We start from the raw sequence: 20297 nt of genomic DNA, 5'->3' as shown, positions 1-20297 counted from the left end.
TGGTCAGTTTCTTCAGCCTGGGGGGGGGGCGGTGGATTATTTTTTGCCGACGTCAAAAAGTGGCTGACCCCCCCTATTCCAAATTTTGAAACAGGGTGACCCCCCCTATTCCAAATTTTGAAAACAGGGTGAACCCCCCCCCCGGTCGCGCGACATAGGTAAAACAAAGGTGGACATAAATTATATATATATATATATATATATATATATATATATATATATAATATATATATATATATATATATATATATATATATATATATATATATATATAATATATATATATATTTATATAAATATATATATTATATTTTACATTTTACATACATATATATTTTAAATAGTCATTCTATGTTTTAATGAAATTGTTGACATGTCAGTTGTAAGGTAGGTATTTCAAAGTGTCAATCTTAAAGTTTGAATACAGTACATTTTGAATGAGCTGTATTTTGAATGAGCTGTGAATGTATTTCACACTTTCTATGCGTAACCAGATGTCCTGAACTGTTGTACAGAAATAGATGTCAGTCATTAATATCAAAGAGGAAAAAGCAGTGAATCAAAAACTTTTGATGGTGTTAAGACTCGCCAGCCATCCAATTAAATCTCCTGAGGAGCCATAGAGAGCTTTTTAGCCAAATCTGATGTGTACAGTGTCTGAAAGGACCTTTTCTTGTAACATTGATACCATAAAAGCACAGCTAATAATGACAAAAACTGCCTTTTTAACTGTTATTTTGTTCATAAAAAAGCATCTTTCTACAGAAAACCTGTGACACAAAGGAAAATACTTACATCAATGACAACAAAAGATATCTTGTCATTTTTCTATCTCTAAAATAAGTCACTGTATCAAATATATATTGTGAAATATTTGTGCATGTTGCTTTCTCATACTGAATTCTCATAGAGAGAACAGAAAAGTATCAGGAATTTGTCATCCTTTTCATATGAAATGCAGATTTCATAATGGTACACTTTCACTTAGCAAACATCAAGATATCTCTGATTTATTAAAGTATGGCGCCCGAAGGGCGCGCCGAAAAATATGAAACATCCTGATATCTCTGATATATATGCCTTGTATATTAAAGTCATGCACCTGAAGGGCATGCTGAAAATGTCTGATATATTAAAGTAATGAGCTTGAAGAGCACGCTGAAAATATTGAACATACAGATATCTCTGATGTATGTATGCTTGATATGTTAAAGTGGGCGTGCTGAAAAATATGACTGATTATTAAAGTTACGCGCCCGAAGGGTGCGCCGAAAAATATAACTGAATGATGAAATTGTGGCTGACACTAGCATTTTAGGCAATGATGAGCCTGTGTCAAAATTCAAAAACACACTGACCCCCCCTATTGGGCATTTCAAAAACATGGTGACCCCCCTATCACCAAAGTCAAAAACAGGGTGACCCCCCCCCCATGAATCCACCGGCCCCCCCAGGCTGAAGAAACTGACCAGTCCCTTAGTAACTCTAATAAACTCTAATAGAGCCATTTCATTAGAGCACATAAACTCACTGCCATAGTAAAAGTGATCTGCCTGTACTTCCTGTGTTTAATAAAATTCTAGTTCTATCGAGTGCAATTCAGTTGTGACGTGTGCAAAATTCAGTTGAAACTACACCACTTTTCAAATGTATGTTTGAATATAAGCATTTTAAATTGTCGCTTGCAATGATTGTTTGTCCTATTCTTCATTGCCGGCAGCTGTGCAGCTGTCGTTCCTAGTATTAGTTGGTTTTACCGCTAAAACACATCAACTTGTAGTTTGCAGTAAAATAGAGTAATTTTTTCATGATGTAAAATCTTGCATGAGACGCTTTTCATTTTGTCAAGGCTTCCTTTTCTACTGATTTGATGATGTAAAATGAAGTATGATATTACGTGAGTAGACATCAATCATCGATGGCCAGAGTTTAATCTGTCCATGCCTGTGCCAACTTCTGTTGCACGTTGTATTGTTCACGTGATTAATTCGCTACTGCCGTTCATTACAACCGCTCCATGGTAGCATTTCAACGAACCTATGATCTAATTTCTGCAATAGTTAATTGTCTTTCACTGATTTTATTTAGCTTGAAGCCAATAGTCCATAGTCAAAACACCTGTTGTTTGCACCAAGTCAAGGTGAGTATTATGTAAATATCTAATTATCATGTGTTATCAAAGAACCGCGGGTACAGTAGGCATTGATTGTGAGAGCCAATAGACTAAAACTGAGGGTAAATTTATACTTACCAATTCATCATTCACTGATTTAGAGAGAGAATGCTTCTATATTGTATTTAAATAGAGTTCTTGCCACAAATCATATGCTGATGTCATATACTAAACATTAAAATGATATGTCGGGGTTATTTCCTGATAAAGATATGGTGGAATAATACAGAGCATTTCACTAATACATAATGTCGCAAGCTATGGTTAGATGCCATCTGTGTCATTACATCTCTAATAACAGACTAGATCACAGTCAATGCGTCATATTTATTTGAGAAAACCAGATCGTGAACATTGACTCAACTGCTCCATCTCAAGATGAAAAGATGAACTTATTGACTCTGCGTTAGTTATATGCTACATTAACAAGGATTCAAAGGCGACATAGAGTTCTTGAAATAAATTACTCTGTAGTAATAAAAGACATCCTCGAAAATTGTATATTATGGAAATCAGAATACTTTATGGAAGATCGCTGTACGAGAAAATGGTGGTTTTTACGGTGTAGTGCTGAATACAATGTAATTGGTGACCTCGATTTAATGCCATAAATGAGGACGAAGTAGTGATCAAAACAAGATGGCGTCCCTAATATGTTATTGATTGCATTAGTGTTGTTAGCTATTGGAGTCACAATTGCTGCAACATGCGTTGTACATGAGCGATTTATGAGAGCAGTCTGGTAGATTTCAAATACGAGTATTCATTTTTGTTGCTTTAACGAGTGCAACACATGTAATATGGATTAAGGTTTTTTTTCCCGCAGACGGATAGAGTAAAGATTCGCTTAAGTGAGTTGCTAGAGTTGCTAGATGATTTGTTTTGTTCCCAGTCACGTGAATCTAGGTATATGATAATCACGATTGCAGTCTTTCAGATCTCATTAATCATGACATTTTTAATCAGTGACGAGATCTTCGAGACTTTAATTAAGTGCAGTAAAATTAGGCACAGGGATCCATTTATCGGCTATATTTTCCATGTTTATACGGTTAACTTGTTTGAAATAATTGATCCTACCATTTCCAGACTGGCCCGCTTACCGTCAAAATTCCATATTACCTGATGTCTGATGCAAATTGTTAATGTTTGTTCAAATGTTTATACTAGACATGAAAATTGTATATCGGGAAAATGGTAGGTTGTGACTATTACTATTATGAAGTGAAACCAAAACATATCAAGCTCTCCGTCAACTTACACAAAAACAGAAAACAAAAATTTGTTCGACTTTTATTTCGGCGAGCGAATATTTTAGTTACCAAACCTACAACCGAAGTCATCATATTTTGATTAACATTAGTACCTTTACATCATTTATCCAGCAAATTCAACATGCTAGAGCGTTACCTCCGTCAAATCCCACCTTACATCATTTATCCAGCACATTCAACATGCCATAGCGTTACCTCAAATCCCACCTTACATAATTTATCCAGCACATTCAACATGCCATAGCGTTACCTCAAATCCCACCATACATCATTTATCCAGCACATTCAACATGCTATAGCATTACCTCAAATCCCACCTTACATCATTTATCCAGCACATTCAACATGCTATAGCGTTACCTCAAATCCCAACTTACATCATTTATCCAGCACATTCAACATGCTATAGCATTACCTCAAATCCCAACTTACATCATTTATCCAGCACATTCAACATGCTATAGCGTTACCTCAAATCCCACCTTACATCATTTATCCAGCACATTCAACATGCTACAGCGTTACCTCAAATCCCACCATACATCATTTATCCAGCACATTCAACATGCTAGAGCGTTACCTCAAATCCCACCTTACATCATTTATCCAGCAAATTCAACATGCTAGAGCGTTACCTCCGTCAAATCCCACCTTACAAGGAGAAGGCTACATTCACTTGTTGAAGATATTTGGAAATAGGCCGCTCTTTCTTATACAATCTTTTTTGAAATTATTTGAATATTTGCCAAATATATTGCGACTGGGCTCTACTAGTGGATAAATTTGATAAGATTCGCTTTATGAACAGTATGAGTAGGCCTAGATATAGTGTTGTTGTAGAGTTGCATTGTTTCATTTTGAAATTTTGACTCGTAGTCTCATTAGTGATAATTCTGACAACGCCACCACAACTGAACATGATTCCAATAAAAGCATACTACTGATATAAATGATACTAGTATTTCTCCTGTTAATTCTTAGGGACTGGTCAGTTTCTTCGGCCTGGGGGCGGTGGATTATTTTATGCCGACGTCAAAAAGTGGCTGACCCCCCCCCCCATTCCAAATCTTGAAAACAGGGTGACCCCCCCCTATCCCAAATTATGAAAACAGGGTGACCCCCCCCCCGCACACGACAACTGAAAAACAAAAGTTGGACATAAATAAAAATATACATATATATATATATATATATATATATATATATATATATATATATATATATATATATATATATTTAATATATATATATATATTTATATGTATATTATATTTTACATACATTTATATTTAAACAGTCATTCTGTGTTTTAATGAAATTGTTGACATGTCAGTTGTAAGATAGGAATTTCAAAGTGTCAATTTTGAAGTTTGAGTACAGTACATTTTGAATGAGCTGTGAAAGTATTTCACATTTTCTATGCTTAACAAGATGTCCTGCACAGAAATGGATGTCAATCATTAATATCAAAGAGGAAAAAGCACTAAATCAAAAATTTTGATGGGTGTTAAGACTTGCCAGCCATCCAATTAAATCTCCTGAGGAGCCATAGAGAGGCATTTTAGCCAAATCTGATGTGTGCAGTGTCTGACATTACCTTTTCCTGTAACATTGAAACCATAAAAGCACAGCTAATTATGACAAAAACTGCCTTTTTAACTGTTATTTTGGTCATAAAAAAGCATCATTCTACAGAAAACCTGAGACACAAAGGAAAACAGTTACATCAATGACAACGAAAGATATCTTGTCATTTTTCTACCTCTAAAATAAGTCACTGTATCAAATATATATTGTGAAATATTTGTGCATGTTGCTTTCTCATACTGAATTCTCATAGAGACTACAGAAAAGTATCAGGAATTTGTCATGCTTTTCATATGAAATGAAGATTTCATTACGGTACACTTTCACTCAGCAAACATCAAGATATCTCTGGCATATATCTCTGATTTATTAAAGTATGGCGCCCGAAGGGCACGGAGAAAAATATGAAATATCCTGATATCTCTGATATATATGTCTTGTATATTAAAGTCATGCACAGGAAGGGCGTGCTGAAAAATGTCTGATATATTAAAGTAATGTGCTCGAAGAGCACGCTGAAAAATATTGAATATACAGATATCTCTGATATATGTATGCCTGACATCTCTTTATCTCTCTCCGAAGGATGAGGCTATGTTTGATTTGCGTGTTGCTGTGGGCAACCACTGCTTACTGCCAATGGAATAGCAACATGAGAGACAACCGTGAGGTTATGGTCCATTTATTTGAGTGGAAGTGGTCGGATGTCGCTGAAGCATGTGAAACGTGAGTGTAACTTATTTGTCTAACTATATGGTCGACAAAGAGAGACATTGTTAAGGTTGTAAGGGTTGGTATTAATTACTATGGACTGAAGCGACTTCCGTAAATTCTGAGACATCATCTCGAAGAAAAGAATAATAAACATGGATTCGTGGGACATTTTTCATAGTTTTTTTAGAGGTTAAGCAGAAAATCTATTAAAACTTTAATACAGTGTACAATTGCTATTTCAAACGTGATTACTGAAATGGCCCAGGGACTCTAAATCCATGTTCAGAGGACATCGGTAGGGATCCTTTGTAGAAAAATTTATAAAATTTCACCAAATTTGAAGCAGGTGAAGTATTTGAAGATCTGCTAAATTTGTATTCTCTTACGATATGCGGCCCATGGTCTTCACGCGCGCGTGTGCATGCAAGTCCCGAATTATCTTGTCCAGTATTTGCTGGGACGTAAAATCACATAAATAAGGCGACTGAGCATTCCGGGAATGTTAAACCTGAGCACATTACCCTACCGACCATTGTTCAGGAGCCATTCGAATGGTTGGGTACACCGCTTTTAGGTAGCTAGATGCGCTTCCAAGATACTTTTTCGCATTCTCAAATTGTCACTACGATTTGCCACTTGTGGTGACTCGTTGTCAGTCGTATGGAGTAACTGGAATCTTCGGTTGTGAAAATCGTAAATTCAATTTTCCCGATTGAGTTAACATCAGGTATTGCGCCCATTATCACTTTCAAATATCCACAAAATCTACTTAGTTTGTTTGTCCAATTTGTACGGCAAGTCCTGAATTTCATTCCAGACTGATAATGAAAGATAATCGTTAAATATTTTCTCGAGGAAAGTTTGAGCGAAAGTTTGAAACTGTAAGTTTGGGAACGCGTACTACCTTCACTGAATACTTCAGTATGCCGACTATACATATTGTTACTGTCAGCGGTGTTTTCCGATATCAGTGCATCGTAAGTGATGCTCACTTCATAGTGTCCGAGAAGCTACGGCACACATCTTTAGAGGCCTTAGTACCAATTCCGACGTGCAATTTTTCAAAGTGTACTTCCACAATTTGACGATTTTTGCATCTAAACCTGAACTTTGTATGGCAGTTTTGGCCGACCTTCTGGTGCACTTTTGAAACGATTTTATCTCTGCACCAATTTGACAACAACTTCCAAAGATGTAACGGTCAACCTCTAAAGCGGTAATGACACTTGTAGACATAAGCCAGTAGTAGGCAGTCAGTTTAGATGGGTGTTAATTTTTTTCAGTCAATAAAATACTGGCAAATAGTGTTAGATAAAAAGGTTTGTACCCAGAGTTGGCATGGTAGCAAATCTTGACCTCAACAAATTGAAGTTATCCTAGATGGCAATGTCGAACAATCTAGCGTTTGTAAGGATATTTGCGCGACGGTCTTCAAACGGTGAACAGTTGTTTATAATGCCAGTTATTTCATTCAAGGTGAAAAATATATGTACTGGTTAGCCTGATCACAAGTCATATGCTGATAAGGCATTTACCTTTTGACCGTTTGCGAAAACTCTATCGACTATTCACCTGGTAGACGGCCAATGAAATGTGGGCAAACACAGAAATATGCACACGTTGCACGGGTATCTCGCCCTACGAAAGTACGCCGCTTACGGAGTGTTTGGCATTATGAATACCGCCCGCATCGGATAAACATGACTGGAAATTACAGTGTCATTGAAACGATGTTCTGCTTGCTCCTGCTAGTTTCCTGGGACCCAGATTGTACGGTGGTGTTCAAGTGTCTCCCCCAAGCGAACATCGCACGGTATGGAATCCATTCCGACCATGGTGGGAGAGATACCAACCCGTCAGTTACCAGTTGGTCAGTAGAAGTGGTGATAGAAATGCCTTCATTGACATGGTCAACAGATGCAACGCTAAAGATGTTCTTATTTACCCAGATTTGGTCATTAATCACATGACCGGCGACGGAGGTGAGACACACACACCCTCTCTCTCTCTCTCTCTCTCTCTCTCTCTCTCTCTCTCTCTCTCTCTCTCTCTCTCTCTCTCTCTCGCTCTCTCTCTCTCTCTCTCTCTCTCTCTCTCTCTCTCTCTCCAACGCAATGTAACGTATGTATGTATGTATGATGTATGTATGTATGTATGTATGCAGTGTTGTCCTTATATCTAAAAGTAGCCGGGCAATTCAAGAAAGTAGCCGGGTGGACTGCGACGGAGCGAAGCTACCGAGGGGCGAGTGAGCGTAGCGAACGAGGGGGAGAGCGCGAGAGGGGGTGTCCCCCCTCTCGCAAGGCGAAAAACGAAATTTTGGAGTGGAAATGGTGTTCTCTGGTGGCATCTGCATAGGTGACATTTAGCTGAGACTGAAACAGTACTTTTGTTGTGTGTCTTAGACGTGGCTCACATACAACAAAACAAACAAACATGATTTTGTTTTATTTGTATTATTTATGACACACTTATGGTTTTATTTGCATTGAAGATTTAACATTTAATCTTAAATCTCCTGCAGTCTGCTCATTTCATTGCTCATTTCCCAAAATGAGGTTGGAAAATTCAAAATACCGACAGTATTCTAATAAAAACACATTCGCTGTTGTTTAAAAAAACATCGGTAAGATAATTCACTGTTACATGTTCGCATTTACGCAAAAAAAAATGCGTATATCGAAAACTCATAACAATGAAAAAATGCGTAGAGAGTCGATCCAATGTGTAATAATATTACGCATTGGATTGAGTCTCGACGCATTTTTTTTTATTATGAGTTATAATACGCAAACAATAATAGTTGCGAAAGCACTCTCCGCGACTTAGTCTCGCATGCCAGACTTCGAACCTGCATGCGGCGCGAGCGGCGAAGCTGTCCCCTAATTTGATCAAAGCAGATATGCAGCATGGCGTCGGAAGGAAACAACTCTATTTTCTTCAAATTTGCTCCACAAGTCCGTGAAAAAATGATTCAGAGAGTCCATCAAAATACACTATCGGGCAACCCAACATGGAGAACATGGAGAGGCGCAGTGAAATTGAACCCAGGGGATCAGCGCCACAGTGAAGCCGTGAGGCGTGACGATGATGCGCCGGTCGGCAACGGTCGGCAACACACATGCCTGTGACCGTGGATTCTAGTACGTAAAAATAATCAAGGAAAAAAATACCCATTCAAATAAACAGTTGGTTCTAAAAAATTCAGTTCTAGCTCATTGTTTTTAAATCTAGAAAATGCGTCGCTATTGCTCTGAGAATAACTTGATTTGTGAGAAGATCATACTCGTACTGACCGTTGGCAGCCAGCGCGGCGGAGGAAAACTAGCTGCGTCATGAACTTCGAATAGTCGATCAAAATCACATCTTTTCGGCGCTTTTTTCTCTCACAAATTTAGCGAAATTGAAGTTTTTTATACATAAACTAAATGTATTGTTGGAATCAAGTATAGCTTTCGAACGGGCTTTCTTCGGGAAAAAATATTCCATCGGCAAGGTGCCGGTGGCCGACGCCACATTTCATTTTACGCTATCGTTAAAAATGACCTAAGATGACTTCATACTAATCAAACCAATTACACTGCTCGTTACAAAGACAACACCATAGACGCGTCCATCAGGCAATCACACTATTTAACAAATAAAAGATCGGGCTCAAAAAGCCACAAACGAGTATTTAGAAACTGTTTTATGTTTGTGCATTTCCATGCGGAAAAGGGTCGCGAAACTGCTAGTCGTACGTGTGCCGTCTAACAGCTGGCAGTGCAATCCCGAAATTACAGGTCTATAAAAATAATCTACTTACGTTAAAAGTAGCCGGGAAAAAATGCAAAACAGCCGGGTTATTTACCCGGCACCCGGCTTCTAAGGACAACACTGTGTATGTATGTATGTATGTATGTATGTATGTATGTAAGTGGACATGCAAGCTTATGCACGCGTCTATCTATTCCTCTTTCTCTATGTTGGTATTTATGTATATTTAGGGCCTACAGGCATTGGGTATGGGCAATACAGGGTTGACCATTATAGCTTAGGGTGGATGGTCGAAAATGGTAAAAATCAGGAAACGATGACTTTTGAAAACAGTAATTCACATGAAGTTGACCGAATATCCTTGGAAGTTCGGGGCAAAGGATGAATGCCATCATGATGCAATATGCGAATGGACCATACTGAAAAGAAACGTTGAACGAATTTATGTATCGCGTGAGTAAAGTGTGTGAGACATACGAAAGTGAAAGAGGAATTACAGTAACAATTTTACGGATGACAGAAAAACTTGTATTTTTGTTCTCCAGTGAACGGTGATGGTACTGCGGGCAACCCATACAATACCAGAAACCCTGCCCGTGATTTTCCAGGCGTACCGTATTCACGATGGGATTTCAATGACGATATCTGCGACCGAGATATTAGTAACTACAACGACGCATGGGAGGTCCGCAACTGTCGTCTGCTCGGCCTTGTCGATTTGAAGTTGTCCGACAACTACGTACGTGACAGAGTAGTTGACTTCGCCAACGACATGATAAACATCGGTGTGGCTGGTTTCCGCGTGGTTGCATGTAAACATATGTGGCCCGGTGACTTGGAAGTCATCTACAACCGATTTAACAATCTGATAACACCTACATTCCCGAGTGGAAGCCGGCCGTTTATCGTACAAGAAGTCATCGATCAGGGTGGAGAGCCAATCAAAGCTACTGATTACACACACCTTGGACGCGTGACTGAGTTCAATTACGGTCTGGAGCTGAGCAACTGCTTCTCTGGTAATAAGCAATTGAGATTGTTGGAGAACTGGGGTGAAGATTGGGGGTTGCTGCAACGTAACGATACACTTGCTTTCATTGACAACCATGACAACCAGCGTGGCCATGGAGGAGGCGGTGGAATCCTTACTCACAAACAAGCAAGAGAATACAAGATGGCAGTAGAATTCATGCTGGCACACGATTACGGCATTCCTCGCGTGATGAGCAGCTACTACTTCACAGACACTGAAGCTGGCCCGCCTTCTCATCCAGATGGTTCGACCAAAGATGTCGTCTGCTTTGGTGAATGGGTGTGCGAACACCAATGGCGACAGATCGCTGCTATGGTTTGGTTCCGTAGAGCTGCCTTCGGCACGGGAGTTGACAACTGGTGGGATAATGGCGGTAACCAGATAGCTTTCTCTCGTGGTAACAAGGCGTTCATTGCTATAAACGGAGACAGCTGGACTATGAATGCCTCAATCTACACAGGTTTGCCCGGTGGCAGCTACTGCAATCTGATTGTGGCCGACTACAACTCTGGTTCAAGATCGTGCACTGACGTAGAACAGAACGGCACCCCTCACATCGTTACGGTCTCCGGCAACGGTAATGCTAATATCAATATTCCGAGCAATGGCGACCCGGTTGTCGCTATTCACGTTGAAGCCACTGTTTAAATTCAAATGGAGAAAACTCTGTTCAATCGATGCAAACGCGATAAAAATGTTCATGTGCGTTCTATTAATAAACAATAATCTGAAGACTTGACAAACTGTCCGTTGGTATTGATTTCCTTCGCATCTATAATCATTCTTCCGGCTGACGCCATGCAATGAGATGTACAGAGTTCAAATAGTGAGTGTGCGCAGACCGAAACGAGGACCACAGGGTGGTGTCTTCTGGTTGGTTGTTTTTTGCGTGTTTTTTCTTTTGCGTTGCCCTTTCAATGCTGTAGGACTCTATTCCGAAACTTTCTAAGCCACATACATAGTAGCAGAAAATCTATGTTTTACTATGGTACTTGGTGCAGGCAGTCGACGTGTTGGTCGAGATTACCTTTTCGAGCAAAGTATTTGTTGCCCCTCTCTGCAACTCATAGCCCGATTGTCTCCTGCTTTTGATATATTTTCAAGGGTTTTTTTCCACTCATTTCCCTGTTTTCCTCCAAAATCAGGTCTAAATAATTCGGCGTTTCGCTTGTCAACACAATCTTGATGTCCGCTATATTGATTTGCTTCTGTTGGCAGCTGAATGTCAGTCCGGACCAGAATTCGTTTGTCGACAACAACATGATACAATGTACACAAAGCATCATGCTGGCAAGGTCTATACTTTGTATTTCAACACGTTTTAGGGAGAAGAATAAGAAAATGCGTGTCTTTACAGAAACAATAACGAAAACGTCATTAACTTTAGGGTAGAATGCGCCACGGGGACAGATATGTGGACTTTCAAACTTTATCAATTCTTTTCTGATCTACCACTTGTGGAGTTTATTTTAATGCTCTTGGTGTAAAACAAACTTTACATCGATTTAGTTTTTGGAAATGTTTCTCTCTCCATAGAGTTAAGGCGAGAATGGTGGCCATTTTGAATTTCAAATATTGGTAAATCTTGGGTAATTTGTTGTTCTAGTACAGTACGAAAATTTGCATGGCGACCTGCAGTTTTTATTCTTGGTTTTGAAAGAGAATGGTTAAAAGATTACTTGAGAAAAATTCGAATAAAAGTTTAAGTCTTTAACCTTCGAGGCGTATACTACCTTACTAACTTAAAGTATAACAGCTAATAACAGACAAACTGCTTTCATTTAGCAACTTAGCAACCTAGATCTTGCTCACATAACCGCGTTTTGGTGAGTGGTTTTAATAACCAAGGCAATATATCAAGATGTTGTCATACCCGCAGTAAGCGCCTCGAAGATGACAAATTTATAACTTTTGCTAAAACTTTCCTGAATAAAACTTTTAACCATTCGCACTAAATAAAACACAAAAAAATTGGAGTTTGGCACTAAAGAAACAGATTACCTGACATATTTGAAATCCAAAATGGCCGCCATTTCTCAGAACTGTTGCTATACAAAAATACTAAAGCAACACTGCTGTGCATTTATCTCTGCGTGCATTCCAATGTCGTTTTCATGTTTTTATGCTCCTTCTTGTTAGTTGAAGAATAAGAAAAATTGAGAAGAAAAAAACCCGCATCACCGCATCATTATTGAAAACTATCCGTATTTTGCAATATGTCTATGATGAGAAACAAACACTTTATATTTTCCTTGGCCTTACAAGAGTTGACTCATACATTCATATTAGATCCCTGCATATTATTCACTTATACACTTACCTTTTTCAAATACACCCGATGGAGATTTCAAATAACATGAAAAATCGTCAATTGCACGAATAAATCATTAATATTCACTAATACTCAGTTATATTAGTCCTGAAGGAAAAAGGTCTTCCGTTTTGTAGCTGGTCCAATTACGTTGTTAAAAAATGTTTTGTGTTAATCACATTTATATGCGAAGCAAACTATTCCTACGACTTGCCTGCACAACTCTTGTTGCGGCACGAACGACTAATTTGATCTAAATGTTGCTACACTACTGGAATGGGTATGGAAAGTGTTTCTAATCTTGCTATATTACAACCATGCTTTCTGTCTGAATTGTAGCCATACATAACATAATAGTTTTCTTTCTAGGGAGGGTTCTCTGTGTAAACCAACAGCCGCTCATTCCGCTGCTTTTGTTTCATCAGTACTTATTCTATCCCTTTGAATTTTACTCAACTAGAACTAAACTGCATAGCTACTATAGCAAGAGTAGAAACAACTTTCCAAACCTATTCCAGTAGTGTTACAACATTTAGATCAACTTAGTCGTTCGTACTACCATAAAAACAGTCGAAACACGATTAATTTACTGCGAAAATTTGTAGTAATTTACGCTAAACGGAAAAAATTAATAGAAGAAAAGAAAATTTAGTACAAGACAATGTGATAACAAATCGATCTGTAAATCTATTGACCAATTTATCGAATCGAGCGATCGATCTATCGATAAATTGATCTATCTTTCTATCGAATTGATAGATCCTTCGTTCTATCGATCGATCTGCCCATCAATTTATCTATCGATCGATAGTTCGATCGATTGACCGACCATCTATCAAACATCGAGAGATAGATCGATCGAACTATCGATTGAGTGATCGCTTTATATATCGATACATTGCTCGACCTATCTATCTATACTTATCTCTCTATCTATCTATCTATCTATCTATCTATCTATCTATCTATCTATCTATCTATCTATCTATCCATCTAATATCTATCTATCTATCTATAAATCGATCAATCTATCGCTCCGATGCGGTATTGGTTGACTTTTCTACGTTATCAGTTGATTCAATCCGTTATTGGTGCATTGATACGTTATCGGTACATTTGTTGATACGTTATCGATTTGGAAAAATTATTTGTTATCGGTAAATCTTTACTACGTTATCGGTTAGAAAAATTTACTACGTTATCGGTTCGTTACTACGTTATCGGTTGATTTACTACGTTATCGGTAAATTTTTACTACGTTATCGGGTTTGATACGCTATCGGTTGTAACACGGCCTCGCTGACGAACATCAGCTTTGCGTGCTTTGGTTGGAGGTCATAGCGCCCTCTTGTGAGATGACTAAGAAAGCCGTGATTGTGGGTAATCAAATTTTCTCGATATTTGTCTTGTAAAGGGTTAACATCAAGTGGCACACCTCCCTGAGTACAAACATGGCATAATTCAAGTTAAAATAAAATCATAATAAAACATGAAAGGCTGACGCTTCTGAGGATTTTACAAAATAATGTTCTGTTTCACACAACGATTTTACCCCGAGACCACTACTGTCTGTGACTGAACTGTCTGCTTGAGAGCATTATAAGCAGAACGATTGCTCGAATTCTATACATTTACGTTGTTGGAAGCGTTGTTGAAAAAAGGTTAGAAGACAAAAATGTCAGAGAAATATGCTCCTTTTGAAGACTTAGTACACCTGGTGGGCGAAGCTTTATAAAGTACGTCAGGTGATCTACATAAACGAGCGTTCAGTTATTCGGTCGCAAAATTCAGATATGCATCGGAAACTCAGTCAATACTGACATCGCCTACTTCAATGCTTTATGGGAGTATGTTGTTTAGTCATATCATAGACCTTTATTGTGACGCCAAATAAAGTTTCTGCATCATTCTCTTCATGTGGGGCACTTTGGTGTTAAGGCAATATGACCCGACCTTGTCCCACTTTGGCTAGTCATAGCAGTTCTCCGCTGTTCGGGAGAAATTAGTTTAAAGTGCGTAAATAACGCTCGACAGCAAACCAAACATGTGTTTTACGGTTGTTTACATGCGTGAAAAAGCGTGAACATGTGTATCGTATACCTTGTCAAGCACACAGCAAAAGCGTGATATAAATATATGGCGTTAAATCGATCAAATGTGAAGACCTATAAATGTCAAACACCACATGCTGGTTGAAGCTATGTCGCAAATGACCTTTCCATACGAGCCACAGGTTCAAGTTGACCTTTTAAGTTCAACTTTTCGTGGTCGAGTACACGAGTTAAGTCTTGTCTGTTTATTTCTGCTTGAGCCGTCGTTATATATTCTTTTGCATGTGAATTGTTTAGTAGTCATCGCTATATTTCTTCTGCAAAACTTGCGGATGTAAACATTATTTCTTTGAGGAGTATTTGGCGGAAGTTAATCCTATCAAGAAATGGATGGTTTGAAATTTGTGGTATTTTGTCATTTTGAATATCCTCTGCCAATATGTAACGACATACAAAGGGTACAGAAAGGCGGACTGATAGGATCGCAGGTTTGTTAATAAGACTTACAGCATCTTCTGCGCGACATTATAGCCGCCTCTGACAGAAAGTCAGCCTTAAATCAAAACTTTATATGGCATGATCCATTGATGAGAAAATTTTATGGCTTTTATCAGACCCCTTTTGATAATGCAGTACCACAATCATCATTCTTGCATGTTGAAATTCCGATAGTCGTGTCCCACATTTCGGACAAAAATTTAACTGAGACATCATTTTAAACTAGGGATATCTATGAAATGATAGAACGCAGGCGTTTTGCTAGCACCACCTTTGAGATTATTGCCTCGTCACTACGCGATGAAAATGGAGTGTATTTCAGTCACAGAGATCTTGGTCCATCAGATATTGTGGGGGCCATTAGATCTCGGGGTATCAAAAATCGTATGAAATTCTGCAGACCAAACATTATTTCAAACTTAGTCATGCCAATTAAAAATACATTCAGATGAAGGTCGGTTGAAAAAAGCATGGAAATTCAGCATATGGGTGCCATACAAAGTCCGAAGGAAAAATGTATAATTCGATAACGAAATAAATTCCATATTGTCATCCTGGCCACTCCTTCAAATATTTAATAGACCCTACGATGTTCATTTGAGTCGTAACTTTGTTTTCACAAAATACAAAGACCGGGTCTCCTTCACCAACGCAGGAGCCTTACAGTTGAATATGTTATCACAGATAAATTTCTCCTTGTTTGTGATGTTATTTATGTCTCCGAGCGAAGTTTGCACCATGCCCTACAGCGTGACGTACGCGATCACGGTGTTCGGATGTGTGAACAAAGACACAGTACAATAAATTACCCACAATTCTCTTTGATTTGTATCCTTGAAGGTTACTTTACTTACAACTTTTTCAGTTCTGTATGCAAGAAATAATGTGCAGCATTAGAATAATTGATAAGTAATATCAAGTAAAAGTACGTTTAGAAATTTCATTGAAAGTTTCTATTAAACAACCCTGGAAGTCACATTCTGTAGGTACTACAAATGCCATACTTTTAGGCAGCAATTTATGACGAACTGAAGGGGTCATTCTCTGAGAAAACTTTGAATGCAAATTTCTTTTGTCATTTCCTTTGGGAAAAAACCAATATCCTTTTGTTTCAAAAAACAGGTGCAACTAGTCTCCCTACTTTCTATCACATTATTCTGTATGGCTGAAGACACAATCAGTGGAAGATTTTACAAAGACTCTATCTCCTCTCTCATTCTTGCATAATTTGCCAAATCATTTGAAATGAGAATTGAGAAGAATGGTGTCCTTAAAAGTACATTTTCAGACATATGGGAGACCTGGTCGACATATCTGGGGAATCTCTGAGGATACAAATCACAATGGATTATGGGAAATCTACAGTACTGTGAAAGAGTCATGCCACCCTGAAAAATGTGAGAAAATACAAATTTTAACATGTGTATGCTTCTGAGAGTAACATATAACTTTGCAGCAGGCTGGCGCTGTGCTGTATATGGCTATTCATGCACGTAGATTTTGACCTCCACAGTCTCATTTCATTACATAGAACTTTCCAAAGAGCACAACTCTTTAAGAATTTAGAATAAGGAATCCTCCAACAACCTTCTACCACGGTTTCTCAAGTCGTGAAACGGGCCAGTGGCTGTAACTGTTGATGATTTTTTCATGATTTTGTGTGTGTGTATCAATCGCAAGTTCTTGTGCTATCTCCTAAAGCATGTTGAAACATCTCCAGCTTATCAACACAGCGTCTATACGTGTAGAATCCACTGTTATTGTTTACACAATTGAATTCTAGTCCGGACCAGAATTCACTTGCCAACAACAACAACAATGCAGTTTACACATGTGCAGGCTGAGTTGACAAGCTGAATCATGTTTATCGCACCATACTTTTTAGGAGTAGAACAAGAATTTGTAGGTGACATTAAAAACCAATATACGGAAAAAATCATCAAAAGTTACAATTACTGTCCCTTTAAAGTTGACCGGAACTCAAAATATGAACACAGACAAATATACAAAAATACCATTTATCGGGACCAGCAAAGACTAATCAGTTATAGAATTATTACGACCCTCATTATGGGTAAATTATATACAATTATGTGCATTAAGTTTATCTTGGACAAATTAGTAACTTAATGGTGTGTCCATATAAAACTTGCGAAACAGATGCAGTTTTCTCACAAACTTTTTCTGTCCAATGCGGTTGTTACCTGATGTATAAAAAGACGTGTTGCTCGATCGGCACGACACCTCTAAACCAAAATTTTCGAAGCTGGGATTGGCCGAGTATGGTATAGCGACTGCAGGTACGGATAATGGCGGGTGTCCTTCTTTTCCCTTTTGAATTTTTTGAAGATCATGATCTGTTTACTGCGATGACACAGCCTTCTATACGAGCGAGTAGTTTTTTTAGGTCCGCCTGAAAATATTTCAAACTGGCCGTTGTACAATCACGGATCTCGTGGCGTCAACGCAGAAGTTTTGAGAGCATATGGGGGGCCTACTCCGCGGCACATTCAATGTCTACCACAGTACAGTTGATTACAAACAACGTTCAAAAGGGTTTACTTAAGTCTGGTGACAAATTGTGTGAACATTTTCACATCATGATCATCTCTTCCTCATTATCTCTCTCTCCAAGGATGAGGCTATGTTTGATTTGCGTGTTGTTGTGGGCAACCACTGCTTACTGCCAATGGAATAGCAACATGAGAGACAACCGTGAGGTTATGGTCCATTTATTTGAGTGGAAGTGGTCGGATGTCGCTAAAGAATGTGAAAAGTGAGTGTAACTTATTTGTCTATATGGTCAACACAGAGTGACATTGTTAAGGTTGTAATGGTTGAGATGAATTACTATATTTAGTCTATAGTAATTCATCTCAACCATTACAAACTTAACGTAAGCGACCTCCGTAAATTCTGAGACATCATCTCGATGGATTCTTGCGACAGGTTTAGCAGAAAACCTATTCAAACTTTAACACAATGTACAATTGCTATTGCAAACGTGGTTACTGAAATGGCCCAGGGCCTCTAAATCCTTGTGTAGAAAATGTATATAATTCCACCAAATTTGAAGCAGATAAAGTAGTTGAAGATCTGCTAAATTTGTATTCTCTCACGACATGCGGCCCATGGTCTGCACCCGCGCGTGTGCGTGCCCTGAATTATCATGTCCAGTATTTGCTGGTACGTAAAATCACATAAATGTTAAACCATGGCACATTACCCTACCGACCATTGTTCAGTAGCCATTTGAATGGTTGGGTACACAGCTTTTAGGTAGCTAGATGCGCTTCCAAGATACTTTTTCGGATTCTCAAATTGTCACCATGATTTGCCACTTGTGGTGACTTGTCAGTCGTGTGGAGTAACTGGAATCTTCGGTTGTGAAAATCGTCAATTTAATTTTCCCCATTGAGTTAACAACAGGTATTGCGCCTATTTTCATTTTCAAATATCCGAAAGTCTACTTACTAGTTTGTTTGTCTAATTACATGTACCACGGCAAGTCCTGACTTTCATTCCAGACTGATAATAAAAGACAATCGTTCAATATTTTCTCGAGGAAAGTTTGAACGAAAGTTTGAAACTGTAAGTTTGGAGACGCGTACAATCTTCACTGAATATTTTAGTATAAGCGTGGGCTCCTTATGCCGACTAAACGTTGTTGCTGTCAGCCCTGTTTTCCGATGTACGGGCACTTCATAGTGTCCGAGAAGCTACGGCACACATCTTTAGAGGCTTTGGTTAGTACCAATTCCGACGTCCAACTTTTTCAACGTGTACTTCCACAATTTGACGATTTTTGCATCTAAACTGAACTGAACTTTGTATGGCAGTTTTGGTCGACCTTCGGGTGCACTTTTTGAAACGTCTTTATCTCTGCACCAATTTGACAACAGCTTCCAAAGATTTAACGGTCAACCTCTAAAGCGGTAATGACACTTGTAGATATTAGACAGTAGTAGATAGTCAGTTTAGATGGGTGTTCAATTTTTTCAGTCAATAAAATACTCGCAAATAGTGTTGGATAAAACGGTTTTTACCCAGAGTTGGCATGGTATCAAATCTTTATCTCAACAAATTGAAGTTATCCTAGATGGCAATGTCGAACAAACTAGCGCTTGTAAGGATATTTGCGTGACGGTCCTCAAACGGTGAACAGTTGCTTATAACGCCAGTTGTTTCATTCAGGATGAAAAATATATGTACTAGTAAGCCTGATCACAAGTCATATGCTGATAAGGCATTTACCTTTTGACCGTATGCGTAAAACTCCATCGTCTATTCACCTGGTAGACGGCCAATGAAATGTGGGCCAACACCGAAATATGCATACGTTGCACGGGTATAGGAATGTGCTCACCTTACGAAAGTACGCCGCTTACGTGACTGGAAATTACAGTGTCATTGAAACGATGTTCTGCTTGCTCCTGCTAGTTTCCTGGGACCCAGATTGTACGGTGGTGTTCAAGTGTCTCCCCCAAGCGAACATCGCACGGTATGGAATCCATTCCGACCATGGTGGGAGAGATACCAACCCGTCAGTTACCAGTTGGTCAGTAGAAGTGGTGATAGAAATGCCTTCATTGACATGGTCAACAGATGCAACGCTAAAGATGTTCTTATTTACCCAGATTTGGTCATTAATCACATGACCGCCAACGAAGGTGAGTCTCTCTCTCTCTCTCTCTCTCTCTCTCTCTCTCTCTCTCTCTCTCTCTCTCTCTCTCTCTCTCTCTCTCCAAAGTAATGTAACATCTCTCCAACGCAATGTAACGTATGTATGTATGTATGTATGTATGTATGTATGTATGTATGTATGTATGTATGTATGTATGTATGTATGTAAGTGGACATGCAAGCTTATGCACGTGTCTATCTATTCCTCTTTCTCTAT

The 20297-nt window shown here is 38.6% G+C and overlaps 1 protein-coding gene across 3 annotated transcripts; it reads left to right on the top strand.

The window, feature by feature from the left end:
- Positions 1-2005: 2005 nt before the first annotated feature.
- On the top strand, positions 2006-20061 carry LOC139140057 (alpha-amylase 2-like). 3 transcript variants are annotated; one of them, XM_070709063.1, is made up of 4 exons: positions 2006-2140; positions 5620-5760; positions 7501-7730; positions 10050-11280. In XM_070709063.1, exons 2-4 carry the CDS (start codon positions 5621-5623, stop codon positions 11183-11185), a joined length of 1506 nt encoding a protein of 501 aa, XP_070565164.1. In that variant the 5' UTR covers positions 2006-2140; position 5620; the 3' UTR covers positions 11186-11280. The 3 variants fall into 3 exon arrangements, 1 of the variants encoding a protein (XP_070565164.1); XR_011553940.1 differs by lacking the exons at positions 5620-5760; positions 7501-7730; positions 10050-11280 and adding exons at positions 18033-18173; positions 19838-20061; XR_011553939.1 differs by lacking the exons at positions 2006-2140; positions 5620-5760; positions 7501-7730; positions 10050-11280 and adding exons at positions 17636-17697; positions 18033-18173; positions 19838-20061.
- Positions 20062-20297: the final 236 nt, after the last annotated feature.

The sequence above is a fragment of the Ptychodera flava genome, chromosome 9, assembly GCF_041260155.1.
Source record: "Ptychodera flava strain L36383 chromosome 9, AS_Pfla_20210202, whole genome shotgun sequence".
Classification (NCBI taxonomy): Eukaryota; Metazoa; Hemichordata; class Enteropneusta; family Ptychoderidae; genus Ptychodera; species Ptychodera flava.
The sequence above is the reverse complement of the archived record's forward strand: the minus strand, read 5'-3'. Positions and strand labels throughout refer to the sequence as shown.